Here is a 26,464-nt window from a genome sequence, read left to right as displayed (position 1 = left end):
AAACCCAGGTGAAAAAATTATTTTTTTCCATAATGAAGAGACACTTAGCCATTGATTCATCCTTATTTTTAATGACATTCTAATTGGATGAATAAAGAGACTATGTGTGGATCACAGTTGACATAAAGCAGTATCATTTTCTAGAAAACCTGCAAACCTTAGATTTCACACTATTGTTCTGACTCAGAAATCAATATGAACCAACCTCTTCACATAGTTTACAAGCCCTCAGAGGGGAGGGCCTTCTTGTGCTATCCCCTGCCAGGATTTCATACTTAAATCCAGTTTGGCAACTCCAATTTTTGCCAGCTTGCATACGTAATTTTGATGTCACTCACTGAGGTTGGTTGTTAGTGCGATTATTTTAATTTGAGGTTTTCCTACCTCATAGTAAAAGCCAGACACAATTTTATTGTTCTTTCACTGTAACGTTTTCCACTTCACACGCTTTAAAGTTTTCTTTGGTTTTTAGGATTCTGTTCTTTAATAGTTTGACTTTTTTTTTTAGTATTTTTTCCAACTCCTTAAATACTATTTCCTACTTATCTTCTACGTGATCCACTTAATGATCTCATCCACCCCATGGCCAAAATGACTAGCTTCGGAATGATACTAATAGGTCCCAATATGTATCTTTAGAGGTCTTTCCAGGTTTGCACATGTGGTTAGGAGACATGAATTTCTAATCACTTCATGTCATCTCCATGTGTAGCTACTATCCATTGATCTTTCAGTAAGTGCCCAGGCATTTTACACTCAATTGCTTTTAATTCTTTACTCAGGTATGTGGCAGTCACCATTTCATACATGAGACCATAGCCAGTAGATGTAAAGTATTAGACGTAACAGTTTGAGTCTACTATGAAGTTTATCAGTTTTCTTTCCTTGCCATCTGCCATTACTAGTATTTTTGCAATGTGTATTAAAGATCTGCAAGCTACAAGAGGAAAAAAAAACACTGCATTTTTAATAAAGCAAGAAGGAAGGTATAATTAAAGCAGGATCAGAAGTCTTAAGATGCCATGATGATGTGGAAACACTGCCATTACAGCCCATGGCACTGTTAGTGCTTGTGTAGGCAAGCAGAGTCTGCAGACATCCTCCCTGACTCGTTCTGTTCTTTACAGTTCCTCTCATTGGATTTTTTTGATGCCTTACCAAAGGCAGAGAATTTTAAGGCATAACTGGAAGTCAGTTGACACAAACTTACATTTTAAATTCAGATGAATTTTGCATTTTACATATTTTAAAAAAGTAATATGAAAATAACTGCCAATCTTCAAGTGAAATTGAAGGCTTTAAGAAGATGTATCCTATTTTGTGAGCACAGCCATCAACAAATATTTACTATGTTAAAAACCGTAGGATTTATCTCCCACATGCCTGTTGTCATTATCCTTGAGGAATTTATCATTGGCCTGAGATGGGACAAAACACAGTAAACCTGGTGAATTTTACAGCTAAGACCTCAGTAACCCCATTTGTTCTATCCATGGTGATATAGTTAAGTTTTCAAAACATTTCCTTAAGCTTGGCACAGAGGATTATCATTTGGTTTTACAAGTGGGGAAACCAAATCACCAACATTAAATTGGCTTGCCAAACATATGAGGATCAGAGTCAGGACTAGAACTGAGGATTAAGTTCACTGGCTATGGTCTTTATAATTTACCACCCTTTCTTCTGAAAGGAAGTGGAATTAGCAATAGCTAAAGCATAACACAAAACTTTCAGGCAGGAATCCACTAATGGTCAAAAGAAATAGTTTCAAGTGTTGAGGGATAATGCACCTATGTTTTTAAAAAGTTTATTTTAAACCCTCTACTGAATTTGTAAGGATTACCCTGCAATTAGCTAGTAATAAATCTTGTATGATGCATACAAATATGCACCATTCTAAGTCAGTGTACTTACAGTGTTCTGTGTACTCTCTATACCATTAGTTTGAGGGAATCAGATTTTAAAAGGCACTATTGCCTGACACATACTAGGTGCTCAATAAACACTTGTTAAATTTAGTGGACAACCCACTGGGGAAAAACAGGCATCATTAAAATAGTTTGGGCTAGATGTGGTAGCTCAAGCCTGTAATCCTAGCACTTTGGGAGGCAGAGGCAGGACGATCACTTGAGGCCAGGAGTTCCAGACCAGCCTGAGCAAGAGCGAGACCCCTCACACCCCATCTCTGGGTGTGGTGACACAAACCTGTAGTCTCAGCTACTTGGGGAGACTGAAGCCAGAGGACTGCATGAGGCCAGGAGTTTAAGGTTGCAGTGACCTATGGTGATGGCACTGCTAATAGGCCAGTAGACAAGAGCAAGACCTTTTTCCAAAACTAACAGAATTCCTCATCTCCCCATTGGATTCCCTCCCACTGGCACTAGCCCTGGGAAGACATACGAGAAGCAGTGAGCACAGAGCCAATCCTGGAATAAATGTACAAACGTACAATGAATGGAAGAAAAACATCAACCACACCCTCGGACCCCAGTGGGGGGTCCCCAAGTGTTTATTGAGCACCTAGTATATGTCAGGCAATACTTGAACTCTAAAGGTGTGCAGCGTGTGTTACCTCCCCACACCAGGGATAAATATAAAACTGCCAGATAAAAGCTTAATTCGTAAACAGTTCCTGAGATTTAGTGTAGGCCCAGTTTTAAAGAAGGCATACAAATTCTGGGGGTTAACAATGGGAGGGAAAAGGGGTGCAATATTTAGGCACATTTCCGAAATTCATTCTTTAATAGAAAGGGATAGTAGCTATTTAGAAGTGACAAAACATCTCATAAAGACAACTTTGGTAACGTAGCTGGACTAGCCGCAGCAGTAGCTTGACAGAACAAACTTGGGTCCAGAGTTTCACAAGTATTTATTGAGCCCTACCATGCGCCCAGTACTAGGGATCCAATGGCAAAGTTCCTATCTCCACAGAACTTACAAAGTTGGAAGAATACACATTAAAGATTACTTCAAGTAAACTGTATGGCGAATTAGGAAATGGTAAGTGGTATAGAGAAAAACAGAAGAGCCGGATAGAGGGGGGGTGTGTGTGGTGGGAGGCGGTCCCAATTCTAAGTAGGGTGAGCAAGGAGAACTTCAGATTTGAGCGAAGACCCAACGTGAGCTCGGGAGCGAGCCAGGCGGCCACCTAGGGAAAGATACCCAGGCGCGTAGCGCAAGCAGAAACGTGGAATCAGAACCAACGAATGCCCGGGATAAGGGAGCGACATTACTGCAAGTTAAAGGCGCTTCCCACAAATTTTAGCGGACCTCCTGCCACCAGCAATTTAACCCACCAATTCCAGTTTAAGTCTTCCCCCCTCCCCCGGTACTACACACACCACACTGTCGGCCGTCCTTGCCATGCGGCAGGTGGGCGGGCCTGCTATCGCTCCGCCCCGCAACCCGCGCGCTTGCGGAGGGGAGGCCAAAGGTCAGAGGTTGCGAAACTGTCATGGCGGCGCTGTGTCGGACCCGTGGCGTGCTTGCCGAAAGCCATTTTCTGCGGGTGTTTCTCTCCTTCAGGCCCTTTCGGGGCGCAGGCACTGAGAGTGGCTCTGAAAGTAGGAGTGCTGATTCTAAGGAGCCTAGGACGCGCCCAGGCGGCTTCGCGAGCGCGTTACAGCGGCACTCGGAGCTACAGCGGAAGGCGGAACTCGGACAGGTGAGGAGCTTCGGGAGCTATGCCCGTGACGCAGTAGGCGGGGCCTAGAGTCGGGGCGGAGCCCGGCTGGGGAGTGGATCTCGGATCTGTGGGACTGTTACTGAGTTGGGGTGTATCGTGGCCCAGGGGCTGGTTACTGGGTTCCGCGTGTGTGGTTGATGATTTTCTTCCATTCATTGTACGTTTGTACGACATTTATTACTGGATTGGCTCTGTGCTCACTGCTTCTCGTACGTCTTCCCAGGGCTAGTGCCAGTGGGAGGGAAATCAACGGGGACCGCTGCTGTTGAGGTTTCCTGGGCCTCCTGGCGAATTGGACTCGTCCTGGAGAGAAGCAGGACTCTTGCTCCGCCTTGTTAAACGCGGTAGCGCCAACATAGAGCTGGAGTGTCTGGAATACAGGGCTCTTCCTAAACATTTACTAATTTCAGTAGCTAGATGGATGAGAAAATAACTATCTTAATTTGGGCAAGTGATTTAAACTGTTAGGGCTTCACATTCCTTTTCTGTGTATGATTGCTTAAAAAAAGTTTTCCTCCACCTTAGCAATACTTTTGTAAAATACCATAAAATTAAAAATAAATGAAGTGGAAGAAATAAACAAGACTAGAAACCTCCATATTAGTTTCTAATACTAGTTTCAGCAAAGAAGAAATTGGATTATATAAAAATAAACTCAATTTTTGTGTTTATCTCCCTAGGGAGCAGTTCAGAATGATAATGTCTGGTGTTATAGGATCATTTTAGTAGTGATTATTACCAGAATTTTCCTAAAATCCATGGATTAGAAGGAGCCTAGTATATTCGTTTTTTATTTTATGTTGTAACACATTCTCACAGTTATAAAACAACAGGGAAATTTATTATTTTTAGGATTGTGAGCAGTCCGATGTGTGAAGACACTGGGCTAAAATCAAGGAATTGTGTTCTTTTCTGTAGGTTCTGGGGAGGATGTATTTCCTTACCGGTTTTCAGCTTTTGAAGGCCTGTGGAGGATGTATTTCCTTACCTGTTTTCAGCTTTTGAAGGCCTGTGATGACTTGTTTTCTGCATCTTCTACTTTTGAGATCTCTTGTATTTACATTTGGCCCACTCCGATAATCCCCGTTTTAAAGTCAGCTGAGTAGCAACCTAATTCCTAATGCAGCCTAATTCCCCTTTGCTAAGGAAGGTAGTATATTCACAAATTCTAGGGTTAGGATGTGGACATTGTTTTTTGTGTGTGGAGTGGGTAGACTCCTAATTCTGCCTATCATACCAGGAGAGATCTTAAAATCTCAACAAAATAGCTATGACGGACCTGAAGCCACTTAAGGGTTGAGTTTTAGACTCATCCTTGGCAGGGCTTTGAGGGTTAAGTGCAGTAAGGTAGGAAGCATATAAATATATTCAGTGCTCCTCCTCCAAGTATTTGTATAGGAAAGGAATTTCCCTGTTTTTCACCTTCCAACATTTCTCACTCACCCTCTACTGTTATACACACCACATTCCAATCACCTTCAGAAACCTCAATAAAAAATTCTTAATTGCTGACCTAATTGTGGCAAGATTGAAAATTGTATTCCAAGTGTTCGAAACTCAAAATGTCACTCTTAGGGTTTCACATGGTAATCAGTAATAATGTTTGTTTAATGAAGGAAATAACCAAAGTATTTAAGAGGAACTAGGATTCCCTTTCCTTTTTTTTTCTAAGACAGTTTAATTGGGCTGTTCAGTTTTCTTAGGAGAAAACTGGGGTGTTTCTTGTTAACACCAGCACATCCATTAGATTAGCTCTGTCTAGCTCTAGCTGAACAGTCTGCCTGGGCAGTTGTTCTCTACTTAATACAGTTTAGAAAACATTTTTCTACTAGATGGAGGGTGAATATGTTTGGTTTACTCTGTGGGTTCATATTTCTTTGACATTTTGGTTTAATGGAAAGAAAATTCCCTGAGATGGAAGGTATAAGGAGGCCAGGTTGTAACAAGTTTACTTGAAGCATTTAGAGTTAGGTGGACCCCTTTACTACTTCTTAGTTGATAACTGCTGACTCCATTTGCTCCCTGGTTCAGGTCATTGCACATACGGTGGACCAAGTTATCTTCCTAAAGTTGGGCTCTATAATCAGATATAATGAGGTGATTTTTTTGCCTTCCTTGGTAATCCTGTAAACCTCTACTTACATTGCCTGTAAGATTAAATACGCAATACTACCTCTCTCCATCATGGCATCAAAGTCCTGCCAGCATTCGGGACCCTGCCTGACACAGGTTTGTGCCATCTTTCTAGCTGAGTGACTTGGGACTACTTAGCCTATCTGAGTTTGCTGTCTTACTCAGAGTGGAGTTAATACTCTTAACTGTAGTTGGGAAGTTTACATGAAAAAATACATTTGAAATGTTCTCTGTACGTGACTAATGCAGAGTAAGCTTTTACTCAACACATCTGAGCTTTTATGTGGCTCTAGCCATTTCTCCTCTGCCTTCTGCTTTTTGAGGAACAGTTTCAAGAAGAATTGTAAAGTACTTTGAATAAACTCGCATGGTTTTCTTAAATAATTAGCTAAACTTTATTTTTAGAGATGGGGTCTTGCTCTGTTGTCTAGGCTGGAGTGCAGTAGCACAATCATACTTCACTGTAGCCTGGAATGCCTGGGCTCCAGGCGATTTTCTGCCTCAGCTTCCCAAGGCTGGGATTACAGGCGTGAGCCACTGCCCCTGGCCCAGTAATAAACTTCAATTTATCAAACTGCGTAGGTTTATTAGTTGTAACAGATTATCATTCTGGTGGTGGACGTTGATAATGGAGGAGGCTATAAATGTGTGGATGCAGGGGTATATGGATTCTCTGTACTGTCCTCTCAATTTTGCTGTGAACCTAAAACTACTCTAAAAATCTCTCTGACAAAATCTTGCTCTGTCACCCATGCTGGAGTAGGGTAGCAGAATCAGAGGCTCACCATAACTCCTAAACTCCTGAGCTCAACTGATCCTCTTACTTTAGCCTCCCAAAGTGTTGGGATAGCAGACATAATCCTCCAGGGGCTGCCTTAAAGCTTCTTTATTTTTTTTTAAAGAATGCATATAAAATATTTTAAAATGTTAGTACGTATGTGCTTCAACTAGCAGTTGAACAGTGCCATTCAACGTGAGGATAAAATCAAGTTTTTCACCGCAAAGAACCCAAAACTAAACAAACAAACCTTGCACATGCTATCCAGTTTAATCTCAGATTTAAGGACATTGGTAATTAATAATATGTTAATTTGTGGTGGGAAAGAAACATGTGACACATCAGAATAAAGTGTTTCCTGACTTTTCCACCCAATAGAGAGTAAGTTTCAGGAAGGCCAAGACCTGGTCTCTTTTATTTTGTTATGCCCCCATTGCCTAGCACAGTGCTTGACCAATAGTGGGTACTCAGTAAATTTTTGCCAAATGTGTGTGAATGAATCAATAGTACAGATAATGTATACTTGAACTTCAGTTATTCCTGGTCTGTCTTTGAATTGTAATCTGTGTATGACTGCTCACAAACAGTTGTACTAGCTCAACTATTTGAGTTAAATGTGCTCTAGCCAGAGTAATAATTGAGCAAAAATAAATGTAAGAGTAATAAAACTAAAACTACTACATTAGTTTTAGTTTTAGTGTTTTTTGGAGATTTTTGATGCTTTCCTAACATATGATGAGGAATACGAGCAGTTGTTAGGTGTTAACAGGGATTAAACTTGTGAAAAAATTCTTTACTCTTGAAGTTTCTGAATCAATTTAATTGAAGAATATCCTTAGGGTGCATCTTACAAGGGCACATGTGAAACTTACTAAATGTAGAATATAAATGTTAACACAATAACTAAGAAAATGCCAGGAAGGCTATGTTAACCAGTGTGATGAAAATATGTCACATGGTCTATAAAACCAGTGTATGGTGTCCCATGATCGCATTAATGTACACAGCTATGATTTAATAATAAATAAATTAAAAATTAAAAAAGAAAAAGAATATCCTGAGATTGCAAGATGAATAAATACTACTTGAGTGATTAGGATTTTTGAAAAATGTATTAAGCTAATTATTTATAGATTATAAAACTAGTATTTGTTTAGAAAGAAAATTTAAATAACCCTGAAGATTATTATGTGAAATATAAAAGTCCCCTTTCTTTTTCTTAACTTTCTCAAGGCTAGAGAGTGTTTTTATGCATGTCTCCAGAGTTTTATATATATATACATACATATGTGTTATATATATACATACACATATAAATAGTTAAAAACACGAATTGGTTCATATTGTAAGTAATATTTTGAACTGTATTATTATTTGAGTGCAAATTCTAGATTCAGATGATCTTGATTTTAGTCTTGGTTCTTCTACTACCATTTACTAGCTGTTTCCTTGAAAAAGTACTTAATACCTGTATATCTCCTTTGCCTTTTTATGAAAGGAAACCCTATGTCATAGGATCATTATGAGATTGAGTGAATCATTATTTAAATTTAACACAAATGCTTGATATTTAATGAGCACTTAGTATATTTAGTGGCTGCTGCTAAAAACTGCTATTTCTAAAGTATGACTTGAGTATTTTTTCTTATTTCAAATGCCTCATTACAAAAATATTTGGTTGGTATTTCATGATATGGATGCAGCATTATTTATTTATTTATTTTTCAGCACAATTTATTTAACCAGAAAGGCTTTCATTAATGAGTTTTTAGGTTGTTCCTGTTTTTTTTTTTTTGTTCCTACCACAGACAGTGTTACAGTAACATTTACAGTTTTGCATACTTAATGTGAGTATATTTGTAGGATCTGTGTTGGGCAGAAGTGTACACTCATTTGAGTTTTTTTTTTTTTATTTCACACATTTGAGTTTTGATAGATATGGCCTGTCTGTAGTAAACTCCTAGTTAGTACAATGCCTGTTTTTTTTTTTATCCCCTTAATCAACATAAGGGGCATATAACGGGTGGATTTTCTTCATATTGATCAACCAAACAAAATATAGAAATTGGAAACTGAGGTTATTATCCCTGTTTTCGATTTTTATCAGAACTGCAATGTTCATATTATTTGACTTCATAATACAGTAATGCTATCAATTTCAACTCACAAAACGGACATACTAATAAAATTCTCCTTTTTTCTTTCTTTTTTGTTTTTTTTGAGACAGAGTTTTACTCTGTCAGCCAGGCTAAAGAGCCATGGCCTCAGCCTAGTTCATAGCAACCTCAAACTCCTGGACTTAAGTGATCTTCCTGCCTCAGCTACAGGAGCCCACTACAATGTCTGGCTAATTTTTCTATTTTTAGTAGAAATGGATTCTCACTGTTGCTCAGCCTGGTCTGGAACTCCTGAGCTCAAGGGATCCTCCTGCCTCAGCCTCCCAGAGTACCACCACACCCAGCCCAATATGTATATTTAGATGTCCATTTGGGGTTCTATGTAAGAGTATATTTGTAAAATGGTTTCTGCTTAAGAATATTTTTGGAGATAAAGTTTGCTGTTCCCTAAAAAAAGCATTATTTCTTTACCTTGGAATTAGTTTTCCTGCCTGAAAAGCCTATTGTAAAAACTTTTAGGTGTTTGTGATCTCACCGACTAGGTGACACTCTGTGAATATCCTAGGGCTTTGTATTATACTACCTTTGTTGAATATCTGCAACTCTTATTAAAGTCATTTATGAACATATTTTATACTGTTTTCTATCTAGCTCCTGGAGATCAGGGGCTATTTTTTAATTGCCCTTTTCATCCCTTGAAAGTGATTTACACACAAGTAGAGTTTGAGTATACACTTGTTGATATAAATTGCAGTAAAATTTAGTTTGATCATTGAATAATTATAAATGAAAAATAACACCTCCCATGGCTGATTATTGGATTAAAAATATGTGTATATGGTGATGAAAGTTAAAGTTGTACTCATTAATTTAATTTATGTTCAGGCATATATATACGTGGACCTCAGAAATAAATGATGACGCTTGGTAAATTATCCTTATGAAGAACTCCCCCCCCCCCAATAACCAGGAATGTAATCAAGGGCAGTGCATCATGAAATCCTTATCCTGGTATTTCACTGATGCAGCTAGTTAAAGGGAACTCAGATTTAAATGATCTGTAGTGCCATTGTTCTGTAAGGAGGTTGTAGGTTCCATACTTATTTCATGCTCATTTATCTACTCTTTATTTATTTATTTTTTTTTTTTGTAGAGACAGAGTCTCACTTTATGGCCCTCTGTAGAGTGCTGTGGCCTCACACAGCTCACAGCAACCTCCAACTCCTGGGCTTAAGTGATTCTCTTGCCTCAGCCTCCCAAGCAGCTGGGACTACAGGCGCCCGCCACAATGCCCGGCTAAGTTTGCCATATTTAGATTTGGCTTATGCATCTATTTCATCACCTAGTTCATTTTTTTTAAGGGTAGGTACAAGTTCTATTAATTTTTCTAACCAACACAGCACATATTTATGTATAGAAGACCTGATAAATGTTTGCTAATGATACATCTTAAGTCAGATACTTTAATCTCTCCTTTTTAATGTTTGCTAATGATATGTTTTAAGTCAGATACTTTAATTCCTCTTTTGTAACTTAAACAATATAGATTTGTGGAACGCTGTTAAGCCCGTTGGCAGCTGTAGCTTATAACCCATCTCATAGCCACAAGGTGGCAATAGTTGAGCAAAGAATTGATCTTTCTGCTTTATGCCTATTACTATTTTTTTTTTTATGCCTATTACTATTTAACAGTAGAGGGTGGCATATTACTTTTCAGTACTTTGAAAAAAAAGGTTTTCAGAGTTTTTGGGAGCCACACAATAGAACATTTTACTCTTTGAGCTTATTTATTAAAAATACTGATTTTTACCTTATTTGGAAATTAGCTAGATTTCATGCAGATATTTTTAAATGTTATTTTTCACGAATTTTTTTATTGATATTTTTATGTCAAAATACTAGACCATTTCAGAAACAGCATATTTAAAGTCAGGTGTTTAGTCCTTTTGGAATATTGAACAAATAAAATATAAATGTTTATCTTTTTTATTTTAATAAAGAAGAAAATGCTATAATTTTTCATGTACGTTTTAAGTTCACTAAGTTCATATACTGTAGTAGCAAAATCTTATGGTTTTACTTAACCTTTTGTTTTTTTTACCAGTTTTATTGACAACTTTAAAAATTACACCAGTGTTTTAAAAACTATATGTAAAGGAATGTTGAAAAAAGTTTCTGGTTTTAACCATGATGCCAGCTTATTGTCACATGGTAGAATTTTAGGAGAGCTAGCTCTGAGTAATAAAAATCTTCTGAAATGTTCAGTTTCACAATGGAGTCTCACATTTTCAAAGCCTGTTTAGAGGAAATGACCATAAAAACAGTGAAAGAGTGAGTCGAAGTAGGTAGAATTCTCTGGGGAAAATAGGTTTTTGTCAGTATTATAATATGCTAATAAGTAATACTGTACATTTCTTTAAAGATGCACATGTTCTGTATGCATTTTATTTGTGGGTGGTCAGATGATCTGATCATGGCTAATCAGACTCTTATGATTCCCTAGTCAGTGTTAGTTTTCACTATTTGTAGATCTTTATTAACTCTTGTTTTCATTCAGAAAGCTAACTCCCACTTTTTTTTATTAATATTAAATCATAGCTGTGTACATTAATGAGATCATTGGGCACCATACACTAGTTTTATAAACAGTTTGACACATTTTCATCACACTGGTTAACATAGCCTTCCTGGCATTTTCTTAGTTATTGTATTAAGACAATTATATTCTACATTTACTAAGTTTCACATGTAACCTTGTAAGATGCACCACAGGTGTAATCCCACCAATCACCCTCCCACTGCTCATCCTTCCCCCTCCCTTTTATCCCTCTCCCCCTTCCCCATATTCTTAGGTTATAACTGGGTATAGCTTTCATATGAAAGCCATAAATTAGTTTCATAGTAGGGATGAGTACATTGGATACTTTTTCTTCCATTCTTGAGATACTTTACTAAGAAGAATATGTTCCAGCTCCATCCATGTAAGCATGAAAGAGGTAAAGTCTCCATCTTTGTTTAAGGCTGCATAATATTCCATGGTGTACATATACCACAATTTATTAATCCATTCATGGATCAATGGGCACTTGGGCTTTTTCCATGACTTAGCAATTGTGAATTGGACTGTGCAATAAACATTCTGGTGCAAAATATCTTTGTTATAATGTGATTTTTGGTCTTTTGGGTATATACCTAGTAGAGGAATTATAGGATTGAATGGCAGATCTATTTTGAGATCCCTAAGTGATTTCCAAACATCTTTCCAAAAGGAATGTATTAATTTGCATTCCCACTAGCAGTGTAGAAGTGTTCCCTTTTCTCCACATCCACGCCAACATCTCTGGTGTTGGGATTTTGTGATATGGGCTAATCTTACTAGAGTTAGGTGATATCTCAAAGTAGTTTTGATTTGCATTTCTCTGATAATTAAAGATGATGAGCATTTTTTCATATGTCTGTAGGCTGTGTGCCTGTCTTCTTCAGAGAAGTTTCTCTTCAAGTCCTTTGCCCAGCCTATGATGGGATCACTTGCTCTTTTCTTCCTTATACATTTGAGTTCTCTGTGGATTCTGGTTATTAAACCTTTGTCAGAGACATAACCTGCAAATATCTTCTCCCATTCTGAGGGCTGTCTGCTTGCTTTACTTACTGTGTTCCTGGCTGTGCAGAAGCTTTTTAGTTTGATCAGGTCCCAGTAGTGTATTTTTGAAGCTACTTCAATTGCCTGGGGGGAGGGGGGCGGGGTCCTCCTCCTAAAATACTCACCCAGACTGATTTCTTCAAGGGTTTTCCCTGCACTCTCTTCTAGTATTTTTATAGTTTCATGTCTTAAGTTTAAATCTTTAATCCAGTGAGAGTCTATCTTAGTTAATGGTGAAAGGTGTGGGTCCAGTTTTAGTCTTCTACAGGTTGCCAGCCAGTTCACCCAGCACCATTTGTTAAATAGGGAATCTTTTCCTCACTGGATGTTTTTAATTGGCTTGTCAAAGATCAAATAACGGTAAGTAGCTGGGTTCATCTCTTGGTTCTCTATTCTGTTCCAGACATCTACTTCTCTGTTTTTGTGCCAGTACGATGCTGTTTTGATCACTATCGATTTATAGTATAGTCTGAGGTCTGGTAGCGTAATTCCTCCAGGTTTGTTTTTATTTCTGAGTAATGTCTTGGCTATTTGAGTTTTTTTCTGATTCCATATAAAACGAAGTATTAGCCTGTGGCTCAAAGGAGTAGGGCGCCAGCCCCATATACCAGAGGTGGTGGGTTCAAACCCAGCCCCAGCAAAAAAAAACAAAGTATTATGTTTTCAAGATCTTTAAAGTATGACAGTAGAGCTTCAATAGGGATTGCATTAAAATTGTATATTGCTTTGGGTAGTATGGACATTTTAACAATGTTGATTCTTCCCAGCCATGATTATGGTATGTTTTTCCATTTGTTAACATTTTCAGCTATTTCTTTTTTAGAGTTTCATGGTTCTCTTTATAGAGATCATTCACATCCTTTGTTAGATAAACTCCCAAATATTTCATCTTCTTTGGCACTACTGTGAATAGAATAGAGTCCTTACCTGTTTTTTCAGCTTGACTATTGTTGGTATATATAAAGGCTATTGATTTATGAATGTTGATTTTGTAACCTGAGACACTGCTGTATTTCTTGATTACTTCTAAGAGTTTTGTAGTAGAATCCCTGGTGTTTTCCAGATATACAATCATATCATCTGCAAAGAGCGAAAGTTTCATCTCTTCTGACCCTATATGGATACACTTGATCGCCTTTTCTTCCCTAATTGCCATGACTAAAACTTCCATTACAATGTTAAAGAGCAGTGGAGACATATTTCTTGCTTGCTTTCCTGATTTCTCTCCATAATGCGGCTTCCTTTCTGGCCTTCCCTAGTGTAGGGTGTGATGAGTCTCAAGACTGTGAGAAAAAGAGGAGTCATTGTGGTTCTTGCTTCTTTGTACCATTTCAGACTACTGTTCTGTTAGAAAGACTTTAAAAGCGCTCCTTGATAGAAATCTTTTCAAGTTTTTCAAGTTTTTCTTCAGCATCTGCTTCACAACTTTTTTCTTTTCCAGTTCACACCTACCCTTTTCGTTGACTTCAGCATTTACATTCATGGTTCTAGCAATACTTTGGCCACATAGTTTTTTGTGTATTTGTTTCCTGCAACCTTGTCATAACCACTTACTAGTTTCAGAAGTTTTTCTGTTGATTCTTTTGGATTTTCTACATCGACCATCATGCCATCTGTGAAGAAAAGAGTTTTATTTTTCCTTTTCCTTTCTGTATAACTTTTGTTTTATTTTATTTTATTTTGTTTTACTCTATTAGCTAGGACTTCCCGTCCATGGTGAAAGCAATGATGAGTGGGCACTTTATTGCCTTGGTCTGAGCTTAGTGGGAAAGCTACAAGTTTCTCATCAGACCATTAAGTATGATGTTTGTTGCAGGTTTTCTGTAGATATTCTTTATCAAGTTGAGGAAGTTCCCCTCTATTCCTACCCTGTTTTCCCTGAAAATAAGACAGTGTCTTATTTTAAGGTGTGCTCCCAAAGATGCACTAAGTCTTATTTTCAGGGGACGTCTTATCTTTCCTGTAAGTAGGTCTTATTTTTGGAGGATGTCTTATTTTCGGGGAAACAGGGTAGTTTAGTGAGAGTTTTTATTATCAATGAGTGTTGGATTTTTTTCAAACACTTTTTCTGCAACTATAGATATGATCGTGTGTTTTTCTTCTTTAATTGACTGATGTGGTAGATTATATTAATTAATTTTATATGTTGAACCTGGCATAAATCCCAGTAATTGTGGTATATAATTCTTCTAATATGCTGCTTGATTTGCTAACAATTTGTTGGGGAATTTTGCATCTAAGTTTATGAGAGATATTGGTCTGTAGTTTTGTAATGTGTTAGTGTAGTTTTGATATTAGGGTAATGCTGGCCTCATGGAGTGAGTTAGGAAGTAGTCTCTCTGCTTCTGTCTTCTGACAGAGATTGTTGAGAATTGGTATAATTTTTTAAATGTTTGGTAGACTACATCAGTGAGCCTATCTGGACCTGGTGCTTGCTGTTTTGGAAGTACATTAATTATTGATTCAATTTCTTTCTTTTTTTTTTTAAAGAAAATAATCATCTTTATTTTTCTATTGTAAAACTTGATTTAAGTACAGAAAAGAGCATAGAACAAATGCACAGGGTAAAGAAAATATTTTAAAGCAATCACATCATGCTGTTGATCACCCACAACAAAGCGCTGCCAGCGATTCAATTTTTTAATAGATATAGGCTTATTCAGATTGTCTATTTCTTCTGGTGTGAGTTTTAGCAGATTATGTCCTTGTAATAAGGAATTGGTCCTTGTAATCTAGGTTATCAAATTCGTTGGTATAGAGTTCATAGCATTTCTTTATTATCCTTTTAATGTCCTTGGGATCTGCACTGATGTCCCCTGTTCCATTTCTGATATTAGTAACATGTGTCCTCTTTTTCTTTTTCTACTTAGCCCGACGGCTTATCAATTTTATTGTTTTTTTTTTTTATTTATTGCTGCTAATTTTGGGTTTTTCTTTTTTTCCTAGTTTCCCAAGGTGGAAGGTTAGGTGATTGATTTTAGAGCTTCCCTCTTTTCTAATATATGGATTTGATGCTATAAATTCCCTCTAAACCTTCTTTGGCAACTTCATATTATGAACATGAAGTTTCCCCAGAGCCAGCAAGCACATGCTGCATGAGGACCTTCCGTTTCACATGATGGCTGGGAATCTTACCGTCTCATCTGATAACTGTTCAGATTTCAAGATAGTTGTAGCCTTATCCTGGTTTTACAGATGTGAAACTTTCAAGAGTTTTACTGACTTTCCTAGCATAGTTTCTCTGCTGGAAAAACCTGATGCTTTTACAAGCCATGTGGTTAGGATGACTGATGCAGGCTTAGCTTTGTGTGAGAAACAATCACCTTCTCTTACGTTATGAGTAGTGCTGTTCATGTTACTTTAGTTCTATGTATATTTGCATTTTTAACATGTAACCAAGTACATTTAGAGTGATTGCCTTTGATAGTGGGGTTTTTTTTTTAGTTCTGTTTAAAAGTGTGTGTAAAATACCAATTAAGAACACTGGTTTCATTCAATATAAGCATTATACAGGTGTGTGTAGGTTGCAAGAGATTGTGATGATTGTCATTAAATCTTAACTACCTTCACTTACTGTGCTTGAACTGTCGCCTTAACTAGGTTAAGCATCCAGGGGTCCTGAAACTATGGCCCACGGGCCACATGAGGCAATTTGATTGTATTTGTTCCTGTTTTGTTTTTTTACTTCAAAATAAGATATGTGCAGTGTGCATAGGAATTTGTTCATAGTTGTTTTTTTTTTTTTTAACTATAGTCCGGCCCTCCCACAGTCTGAGGGACAGTGAACTGGCCCCCTGTTTAAAAAGTTTGAGGACCTGTAATTATTGCTGCCTTTCTAAAACCTACCATGTAGTTCTGTCTTAACTGAAATGTACACTAACCCAGACTGTGGAATGGTACTTACTGAGCTACTATAGCATAGCTGCTTTAGTTGCATTTGCGATTTTCTAGTCAATGCATAATGGAAACAAAGATTCTTTCTTATAAAAGTTGCCAGTATCAATTTCTGAGAAATGAATTGCTGTATATTTAATGTAAAAATTCTTATACTAAACAGGATGAACTTTTGAGTCCTTTTTTTCATTTGTAGATTAAGTGGGATAGTACTTAATTTTGGCATTGAATCTTAACATTAAGTAATCTAGCTACTTTGGGATGATCTTACAATGTTTTCCTGGTAATCTACTGCGTTTCCTGTCTCTTCCCTGTAAACAAAATGGCAGTGTGACACTTTTTTTTTTTTTTTTGAGACAGAGCCTCAAGCTGTTGCCCTAGGTAGAGTGCCATGGCATCACAGCTACAGCAACCTCCAGCTCCTGGGCTCAAGCGATTCTCCTGCCTCCGCCTCCCAAGTAGCTGGGACTATAGGCGCCCGCCACAATGCCCAGCTATTTTTTGGTTACAGCCATCATTGTTGTTTGGCGGGCCCAGACTGGATTCGAACCTGCCAGCTCAGGTGTATGTGTCTGGCACCTTAGCTGCTTGAGCCACAGGCGCCGAACCGGCAGTGTGACACTTTATTCTGATTGTTTTCTTCTTTTTGGTTTATGTCTATTCTATTTTAGTTAAATATGTATAAGTAAAAAAAAAATTTCCTTCTAAACACTGCTTTCACTGTATCCTGCTAAGTTTGATATTATGTTTCCATTTTTATTTACACAAAGTATTTTTACATTTATCCTGAGGTTTCTCCTTTGACTCTTGTGTTATTTAGAAATGTATTGTTTACTTTCCTAGTATTTGGGATTTTTGAGCAATCTTTCTGTTAACTGATTTCTAATTTAATTCCATTGTTGTGTGAAAGCAGACATTGCATTATTTCTGTTCCTTTAAATTTGTCAAGGTGTATTTTATGGTCCAGAATGTGGTCTATTTTGGTGAATATTTCACATGCACTTGAGAAGAATATGTACTCTGTTGTTGGGTGAATTAGTCTATTGATGTTTATTATATCCAGTTTATTTATGGTGGTGTTGAGTTCAACTATATTTGTTGGATACGTTTTTTTGCTTGCTGGATCTGTCCAGTTTTGACAGAGGAGTGTTAGAGTCTCCTGCTATAATAATAGGTTCATTTATTTCTCCTTGCAGTTTTACCAGTTTTTGCCTCATGTATTTTGGCCATTGTTAAGCATATGCGCATTAGAGATTAAGTCTTCTTGGATAAACTGTTACCTGCTAGATCAATTAAGAATAAGAAGGATAAAAGTTTCTATTTTACCTTCATTTATTCTTTCTCTGATACTCTTTTTTTTTTTTTTGTTTAGTAGATCTGACTTCTAACCTTTATACTTTTCTTTTCTCTAAAGCAGCAGTCCCTAACCCCTGGTCTGCAGACTGCTACTGGTCCAAGGCCAAGTAACCAGACGCGCAGCAAGAGCTGAGCAGCAGAGGAGTGGGTAGCTAGAAGCCTCTTCTGTATGTACAGCCATTCCCCATTACTTGCATCACCGCTCCACCTGCTATCAGCTCAGTGGCTGGGTTAGATTTTCATAGGAGTATAAACTCTTCTGCAGACTGCACATGCAAGGAATCTAGGTTGTGTGGTCCTTATGAGAAGCTAATGCCTGATGATCTGAAGTGGAGCTGTAATGCGCTTGAATAATCCTGAAAACTATTCCTCTGCCAACCCCTCATTCCCCAGGGCCCTGGAAAAATTGTCTTCCATGAAACTGTTTCCTGGTCCAAAAAGTTTGGAGACTGCTGCTTTAAAGAATTTCTTTAAACATTTCTTACAAGGCAGGTCTACTGGCAACAAAAATTCCCTCTATTTTTCTTTGTCCAAGAAAGCCTTTATTTCTCTTTCAGTTTTGAAGGATAATTTCTCAGGGTACAGAATGCTAGGTTGGCATTTTTGTTTTTCTCTTAACACCTAAGAGATTTCACTCCACTGCTTGCTTATTTGTGTGGTTTCTGAGGAGAAGTTGGATGTAATTCTTTGCTTTAATCCTCTTATAGGTAAGGCGTCTATAGACATTCTAGCCTATGCCTAGGCGGAATGTTTTTGGTGTTTATTCTGCTTGATCTTCTTTGAGCTTTCTGGATCTGTGGTTTGGTGTCTGATACTAGTTTGGGGGATTTGTTGGTCATTATTGTTTCAAATAAGGAGGGTGCCAAAAAATATATATACACATTTTAAGAAAGGAAAAAAACTATATTAAAATTGTAATAATATGTACCAATAAGAAAAGCTGAACATAAATCATGTTTGACTTCTGCATTTACAAGAGGTGCTCAAAGTGGTTACTATCAGCATCCAAAGCATCCAGATGTTTCTGAATACAGCAAACCATGGCTTGAGCAATGTTGACCAAAGGACTTGTTGCTGTGCGAGGCCTCCTGGATCTTCCCTTGTGTACATCACACAGAACACTGTGCATCTCAGACTTATCATGAATGCATACATGTTAGACATGTTGGAAGCTTTGTTTTTGCATGCTCACTCTTGCATTGTTGCGTACTTCCAGTGTTCTTGAATTTCAAATACCACTTCAGAATAGACTTATATTCCTCTAATGACAACCACACTTCCACAATTTTCTTTGACCGTCCTGCTTGTTGCATGGTGACACCAGAATTATTTGATTAGCATCATCTTTTGAACAGATGTCACATATACATTGCTACCATAGTTCATTCCACTTTGAAAGGTAGTACATAGATAACATCGCTTAACATGTGTGTACATGTTTTTGATTACTCCCATCCCCATAATTCTTCTGCTCCTTTCTCTCTTTCTGTTTTCCTTCTGGAATTCTCATTATTTGTGGCTTTTACCTTTTGTAGTTGTTCCAAAATTCTTGGATATTCTATTCTCTTTTTCCCCAGTCTTTTTTCTTTTCACGTTTTAGTTTTGGCAGTTTCTAGTGAAATAGCCTCAAGGTCAGAGATTCTTTTCTCCGCTGTGTCCAGTCTGCCAATAAGCCCATCAAAAGCATTGTTCGCTTCTGTTACAGGGTTTGATCTCTTATGTTTCTTTTTGGTTCTTTCCTAGAATTTCCATCTTTCTGCTTATAGTGTCAATCTGTTCTTACATCCTATCTACTTTATCCATTAGATCAGGCGTCCTCAAACTGTGGCCCGTGGGCCACATGAAGCGGTATGAATTGTATTTGTTCCCGTTTTGTTTTTTACTTCAAAATAAGGTATGTGCAGTGTGCATAGGAATTTGTTCATAGTTTTATTTTTTAAATAATAGTCCAGCCCTCCAACGGTCTGAGGGACAGTGAATTGGCCCCCTGTTGAAAAAGTTTGAGAACGCCTGCATTAGATAAAGAGCCTTTAGCATCTTAATCATTGTTGTATTAGATTCTTCATCTGATAATTCCAATATCCCTGCCAGATTTAAGTCTGGTTCTGTTGTTTCCTCTGTCTCTTCAAACTATTTTTTGCCTTTTACTCTGTCTTGTAATTTTCTCTATAGCCTGACAGGACGTACTGGGTAAAAGGAACTGCTGTAAATTGACCTTTAGAAATATGTGATATGGTGTTGGGGGCTGGGAAGCATTCTCAGGTCTATGAGTGGGTCTTAGTTTTTTGTTTTTTTTTTTTTATTGTTGGGGATTCATTGAGGTACAATAAGCCAGGTTACACTGATTGCAATTGTTAGGCAAAGTCCCTCTTGCAATCATGTCTTGCCCCCATAAAGTGTGACACACACCAAGGCCCCACCCCCCTCCCTCCGTCCCTCTTACTGCTTCCCCCCCCATAACCTTAATTGTCCTCATATCAAAATTGAGTACATAGGATTCATGCTTCTCCATTCTTGTGATGCTTTATTAAGAATAATGTCTTCCACTTCCATCCAGGTTAAAATGAAGGATGTAAAGTCTCCATTTTTTTTAATAGCTTAATAGCTGAATAGTATTCCATGGTATACATATACCACAGTTTGTTAATCCATTCCTGGGTTGGTGGGCATTTAGGCTGTTTCCACATTTTGGCGATTGTAAATTAAGCTGCATTAAACAGTCTAGTACAAGTGTCCTTATGATAAAAGGATTTTTTTCCTTCTGGGTAGATGCCCAGTAATGGGATTACAAGATCAAATGGGAGGTCTAGCTTGAGTGCTTTGAGGTTTCTCCATACTTCCTTCCAGAAAGGTTGTACTAGTTTGCAGTCCCACCAGCAGTGTAAAAGTGTTCCCTTCTCTCCACATCCACGCCAGCATCTGCAGTTTTGAGATTTTGTGATGTGGGCCATTCTCACCTGGGTTAGGTGATATCTCAGGGTTGTTTTGATTTGCATTTCTCTAATATATAGAGATGATGAACATTTTTTCATATGTTTGTTAGCCATTCGTCTGTCATCTTTAGAGAAGGTTCTATTCATGTCTCTTGCCCATTGATATATGGGATTGTTGGCCTTTTCCATGTGGATTAATTTGAGTTCTCTATAGATCCTAGTTATCAAGCTTTTGTCTTATTGAAAATATGCAAATATCCTTTCCCATTGTGTAGGTTGTCTCTTAGCTTTGGTTATTGTCTCCTTAGCTGTACAGAAGCTTTTCAGTTTAATGAAGTCCCATTTGTTTATTTTTGTTGTTGTTGCAATTGCCATGGCAGTCTTCTTCATGAAGTCTTTCCCCACGCAGGCCAATATCTTCCAGTGTTTTTCCTATGCTTTCTTTGAGGATTTTTATTGTTTCATGCCTTAAATTTAAGTCCTTTATCCATCTTGAATCAATTTTTGTGAGTGGGAAAAGGTGTGGGTCCAGTTTCAGTCTTTTACATGTAGACATCCAGTTCTCCCAACACCATTTATTGAATAGGGAGTCTTTCCCCCAAGGTAAGTTCTTGTTTGGTTTATCGAAGATTAGGTGGTTGTAAGATGTTAGTTTCATTTCTTGGGTTTCAATTGGATTCCAAGTGTCTATGTCTCTGTTTTTTGTGCCAGTACCATCCTGTCTTGACCACTATGGCTTTGTACAGACTAAAATCTGGTATGCTGATGCCCCCAGCTTTATTTTTATTACTAAGAACTGCCTTAGCTATACGGGTTTTTTCCGGTTCCATACAAAACGCAGAATCATTTTTTCCAAATCTTCAAAGTACGATGTTGGTATTTTGATAGGAATGGCATTGAATAGGTAGATTGCTTTGGGAAGTATAGACATTTTAACAATGTTGATTCTTCCCGTCCATGAGCATGGTATGTTCTTCCATTTGTTAGTATCCTCTGCTATTTCCTTTCTGAGGATTTCATAGTTTTCTTTATAGAGGTCCTTCACCTCCTTTGTTAGGTATATTCCTAAGTATTTCATTTTCTTTGAAACTATGGTGAAGGGAGTTGTGTCCTTAATTAGCTTCTCATCTTGACTGTTATAGGTGTATACAAAGGCTACTGACTTGTGGACATTGATTTTATATCTTGAAACATTCTTTGATGACTTCTAGGAGTCTTGTGGTTGAATCTTTGGGGTTCTCTAAGTATAAGATCATGTCGTCAGCAAAGAGGGAGAGTTTGACCTCCTCTGCTCCCATTTGGATTCCCTTTATTTCCTTGTCTTGCCTAATTGTATTGGCTAGAACTTCCAGCACTATGTTGAATAGTAAAGGTGACAGAGGACAACCTTGTCTGGTTCCAGTTCTAAGAGGAAAAGCTTTCAGTTTTACTCCATTCTGTAAAATATTGGCTGTGGGTTTGTCATAGATAGCATCAATCAGTTTTAGAAATGTGCCACCTATGCCTATACTCTTCAGTGGTCTAATTAGAAAAGGATGCTGGATTTTATCAAATGCTTTTTCTGCATCTATTGAGAGGATCATGTGATCTTTATTTTTGCCTCTGTTAATATGGTGGATAACGTTTATGGACTTGCGTATGTTAAACCAGCCTTGCATCCCTGGGATGAAGCCTACTTGATCATGAGGAATGACTTTTTTGATGATAAGTTGTAATCTATTGGCTAGGATTTTGTTGAGAATTTTTACTCAATATTCATGAGTGAGAGTGGTCTGAAATTCTCCTTTTTGTTTGGGTCTTTTCCTGGTTTTGGTATCAGGGTGATGTTTGCTTCGTAGAATGTGTTGGGGAATATTCCTTCTTCCTCAATTTTTTGGAATAATTTCTGCAGTACAGGAATAAGCTCTTCCTTGAAGGTTTGATAGAATTCTGGAGTGAAGCCATCTGGACCAGGGCATTTTTTGGTTCGAAGATTTTTTATTGTTTCTTTGATCTCAGTGCTTGAAATTGGTTTGTTCAGGATCTCTATTTCTTCCTGGCTGAGTCTAGGGAGAGGGTGTGATTCCAAATATTGATCCATTTCCTTCACATTGTCAAATTTCTGGGCATAGAGTTTCTGGTAGTATTCAGAGATGATCTCTTGTATCTCTGTGGGATCAGTTGTTATTTCCCCTTTATCATTTCCGATTGAGGTTACTAGAGATTTTACTTTTCTATTCCTCGTTAGTCTGGCCAATGGTTTATCTATTTTGTTTATTTTTTCAAAAAACCAAGTCCTTGTTTCATTAATTTTCTGAATGATTCTTTTGTTTTCAATTTCATTGATCTCTGATTTGATTTTGGATATTTCTTTTCTTCTACTGAGTTTAGGCTTAGATTGTTCTTTTTCCAATTCCATAAGATCTCTTGTGAGATTGTTGATGCACTCTCTTTCTGTTTTTCGAATGTAGGCATCTAAAGCGATGAATTTTCCTCTCAAAACTGCTTTTGCAGTATCCCACAGGTTTTGGTAGCTTGTGTCTTCATTGTTGTTATGCTCAAGGAAGTTAATGATTTCCTGTTTTATTTCTTCCTTCACCCATCTGTTATTCAACAGAAGATTGTTTAATTTCCATGCCTTTGGGTGGGGTCGAGCATTTTTTTAGAGTTGAATTCCACCTTTAGTACCTTATGGTCTGAGAAGATACAAGGTAAAATTTCAATTCTTTTGATTCTGTTGATATTTGTTTTGTGTCCCATGATATGATCAATTTTGGAGAATGTTCTATGGGGTAATGAGAAGAGTATATATTCTTTATCTTTGGGATGGATTGTTCTATATGCGTCTATCAAGCACAGTTGTTCTAGGGTCTCATTTAAATCTCTTATATCTTTGTTTAATTTCTGTTTAGAGGATCTGTCCAGCTCTGTAAGAGGAGGGTTAAAGTCCCCTGTTATTATGGTATTATCAGATATCATATTGCTCAGACTGAGTAAGGTCTGTTTCAAGAATCTGGGAGCAGGGCGGCGCCTGTGGCTCAGTCGGTAGGGCGCCGGCCCCATATACCGTGGGTGGTGGGTTCAAACCCAGCCCCAGCCAAACTGCAACCAAAAAATAGCCGGGCGTTGTGGCAGGCGCCTGTAGTCCCAGCTACTTGGGAGGCTAAGGTAAGAGAATCGCTTAAGCCCTGGAGTTGGAGGTGCTGTGAGCTGTGTGAGGCCACGGCACTCTACCAAGGGCCATAAAGTGAGACTCTGTCTCTACAAAAAAAAAAAAAAAGAATCTGGGAGCATTTAAATTGGGTGCATAAATATTTAGAATTGAAATGTCTTGTTGTATTTTTCCCTTGACCAATATAAAGTGACCATCTTTGTCTTTTTTGACTTTAGTTGCTTTAAATCCACATGTATCTGAAAATAAGATTGCAACTCCTCTTTTCTTCTGAATTCTATTTGCCTGAAAAATTGTCTTCCAACCCTTGACTCGGAGCTTTAATTTGTCTTTTGAAGCCAGGTGTGTTTCTTGTAGACAGCAAATGGATGGCTTGTGTTTTTTAATCCAGTCAGCCAATCTATGTCTCTTCAGTGGGGAATTCAAGCCATTAACATTTATTGAGATAATTGATAGGTGTGGTAGTATTCTATTTGTCTTATTTTGTGAGAGTCTATTGCTTAGTTTTATCTTTTGCATCAGTGTGGAGTTGAGGGTCTGTCCTTTAATTTCTGAGTTCTTACTTTGCTGCTGATCCATTGTGGTGGTCAGTGTGCAGAACAGGTTGAAGTATTTCCTGTAGAGCTGGTCTTGTTGTGGCGAATTCCCTCAATGTTTGTATATCCGTAAATGATTTGATTTCTCCGTCAATTTTGAAGCTTAGCTTAGCAGGGCACAGAATTCTGGGCTGGAAATTGTTCTGTTTAAGTAGATTAAAGGTAGATGACCATTGTCTTCTTGCTTGGAAAGTGTCATTAGAGAAGTCTGCGGTCACTCTGATGGATTTGCCCCTGTAGGTCAACTGGTGCTTACTCCTGGCAGCTTGCAGAATCTTTTCTTTTGTCTTGACTTTGGACAGGTTCATCACAATGTGTCTTGGAGAAACTCGGTTAGAGTTGAGGCGACCTGGGGTCCGATATCCCTCTGAAAGCAGTGTGTCAGAATCTTTGGTGATATTTGGGAAATTTTCTTTTATAATATTCTCTAGTATGGCTTCCATTCCTCTGGGGAATTCTTCTTCCCCTTCTGGAATTCCTATAACTCGTATGTTGGAACGCTTCATGAAGTCCCATAATTCTGACAGTGAACGTTCTGCTTTCTCTCTCTTCTTTTCTGCCTCTTTTGCTATCTGAGTTATGTCAAGAACTTTGTCTTCTACCTCTGAAATTCTTTCTTCTGCATGGTCTAACCTGTTGCTGATACTTTCCATTGCATCTTTAAGTTCCCTAATTGACTGTTTCAGTTCCTTCAGCTCTGCTATATCCTTTGTATATTCTTCATATCGTTCATCTCTTATTTGATTTTGTTTTTGGATTTCCTTTTGGTTATTTTCCACTTTATTAGCAGTTTCCTTCATTGTTTCCATCATTTCTTCATTGTTTTCAACATGTGTTTTCTAAATTCCCTTTCTGTCATTCCTAACATTTCTGTATAGGTGGAATCCTCTACAGTAGGTACCTCATGGTCCCTTGGCGGGGTTGTTCTGGACTGGTTCTTCATGTTGCCTGGAGTTTTCTGCTGATTCTTCCTCATGAGTGATTTCTTTTATCTGTTTCCTTGTCCTAATTTTCCTTTCACTTCCTCTTGCTCTTTAAGTTCTCGTGCCTTTGGACTAATGGTTACAGGACCAGAAGGGTGAGAAGGTTGAAGAGCAAAAAAGGGATGAAAGAAAGGAGGACCAAGTGATAAGAAAAAAAAAAAAAGACAAATAGAGAAAGGAGAGGGGGTGGGTAAAAGGAATATTGACGAAAAGAAGAGAGGCACAAAAAGACGGAGACAGGGCAATATAGGTGTACAGTAGGGTACTTTGACACAACCTTAAAAAAACCCCACCTTCGGGGGTGACCAGTTGGGTGGTTCCCTTGAGGTCAGCAGCTCTTTGCTAACCTGATCAGACACAGTACCCCACCTCCACCAAGTAGAGAGGAAAGACAAAAATGCTATAAATCAAACCAAAACAAGCAAAGAGAAAACTTTACGGGATAAAATTGGGTGAAAAACCAAATAATAGCGGTAGAAGCACTAGCAAAAATGAAGTTCTATTTATTGAAAAAGGCAGCAATGGGAAATTATAATTAAACTAGAAAAATTGAGAAAGAAAAAGGACCTGTATGGAAAAGGTTGAAATTAGAAAACAAAACAACATCAACAACATCAAAATAAACAAACAAACAAAAAAAAACACACAACCAAAAACAAAGCAGTATGTATATGTTATTGAATATTGTCTGGGCAACACGTGGTCTTCTGGGGTATGAGGTGTTAATCACAGTTCTGATACGACTGGAGGCTACTGATTTCTCAAACCCCAGCAGGTAGACACCCTAAATCTCTCTTCAGCCCACTTAAAAGGCACTTTGAACTTGTAAACTTGCTGAGCAGAAGCTTTCCCAGGAAAATGCTTGTCGCTGGAATCACTGCTGAAGTGGCTATCTACTTACCCAGTGTGCCAAAACTGGTCTCACTCTGACCCTAAGGGTTAGGACTGCAAGGCGGCTCAGACCCCACCCTTAGGCTACTTGGTCGCTGGGTTACCAGCTCCCACCTGATTCTAGCTCTGGGACCCTGAGGGCGGAGCTTGCCGGGGCAGATCGCTCACAGTGGCTCCCTGTGACCCAAACACTATTAGCTCCATCTGGCTCAGCGGCTCAGACTGGGGCCCTAGACAACGGCCAAAGTTCTCCGCACTCCCGCTCAGGCTCTCCCCAAGGCAGTTCAGCTGAGTGCCAAGTCCATAG

The 26,464-nt window shown here is 38.1% G+C and overlaps 1 protein-coding gene across 2 annotated transcripts in view; it reads left to right on the top strand.

The window, feature by feature from the left end:
- The first annotated feature begins 3,426 nt into the window (after positions 1 to 3,426).
- Positions 3,427 to 26,464, top strand: part of MRPS28 (mitochondrial ribosomal protein S28) — a 167,948-nt gene continuing 144,910 nt past the window's right edge. For both annotated transcript variants that reach the window (XM_053558591.1, XM_053558590.1), the window contains exon 1: positions 3,427 to 3,664. In XM_053558591.1, coding sequence (XP_053414566.1) covers positions 3,455 to 3,664 — 210 coding nt within the window. In that variant the 5' untranslated portion in view covers positions 3,427 to 3,454. The remainder of the gene's footprint in view (positions 3,665 to 26,464) is intronic.

Source organism: Nycticebus coucang, chromosome 13, assembly GCF_027406575.1.
Source record: "Nycticebus coucang isolate mNycCou1 chromosome 13, mNycCou1.pri, whole genome shotgun sequence".
Taxonomy (NCBI): Eukaryota; Metazoa; Chordata; class Mammalia; order Primates; family Lorisidae; genus Nycticebus; species Nycticebus coucang.
The sequence above is the reverse complement of the archived record's forward strand: the minus strand, read 5'-3'. Positions and strand labels throughout refer to the sequence as shown.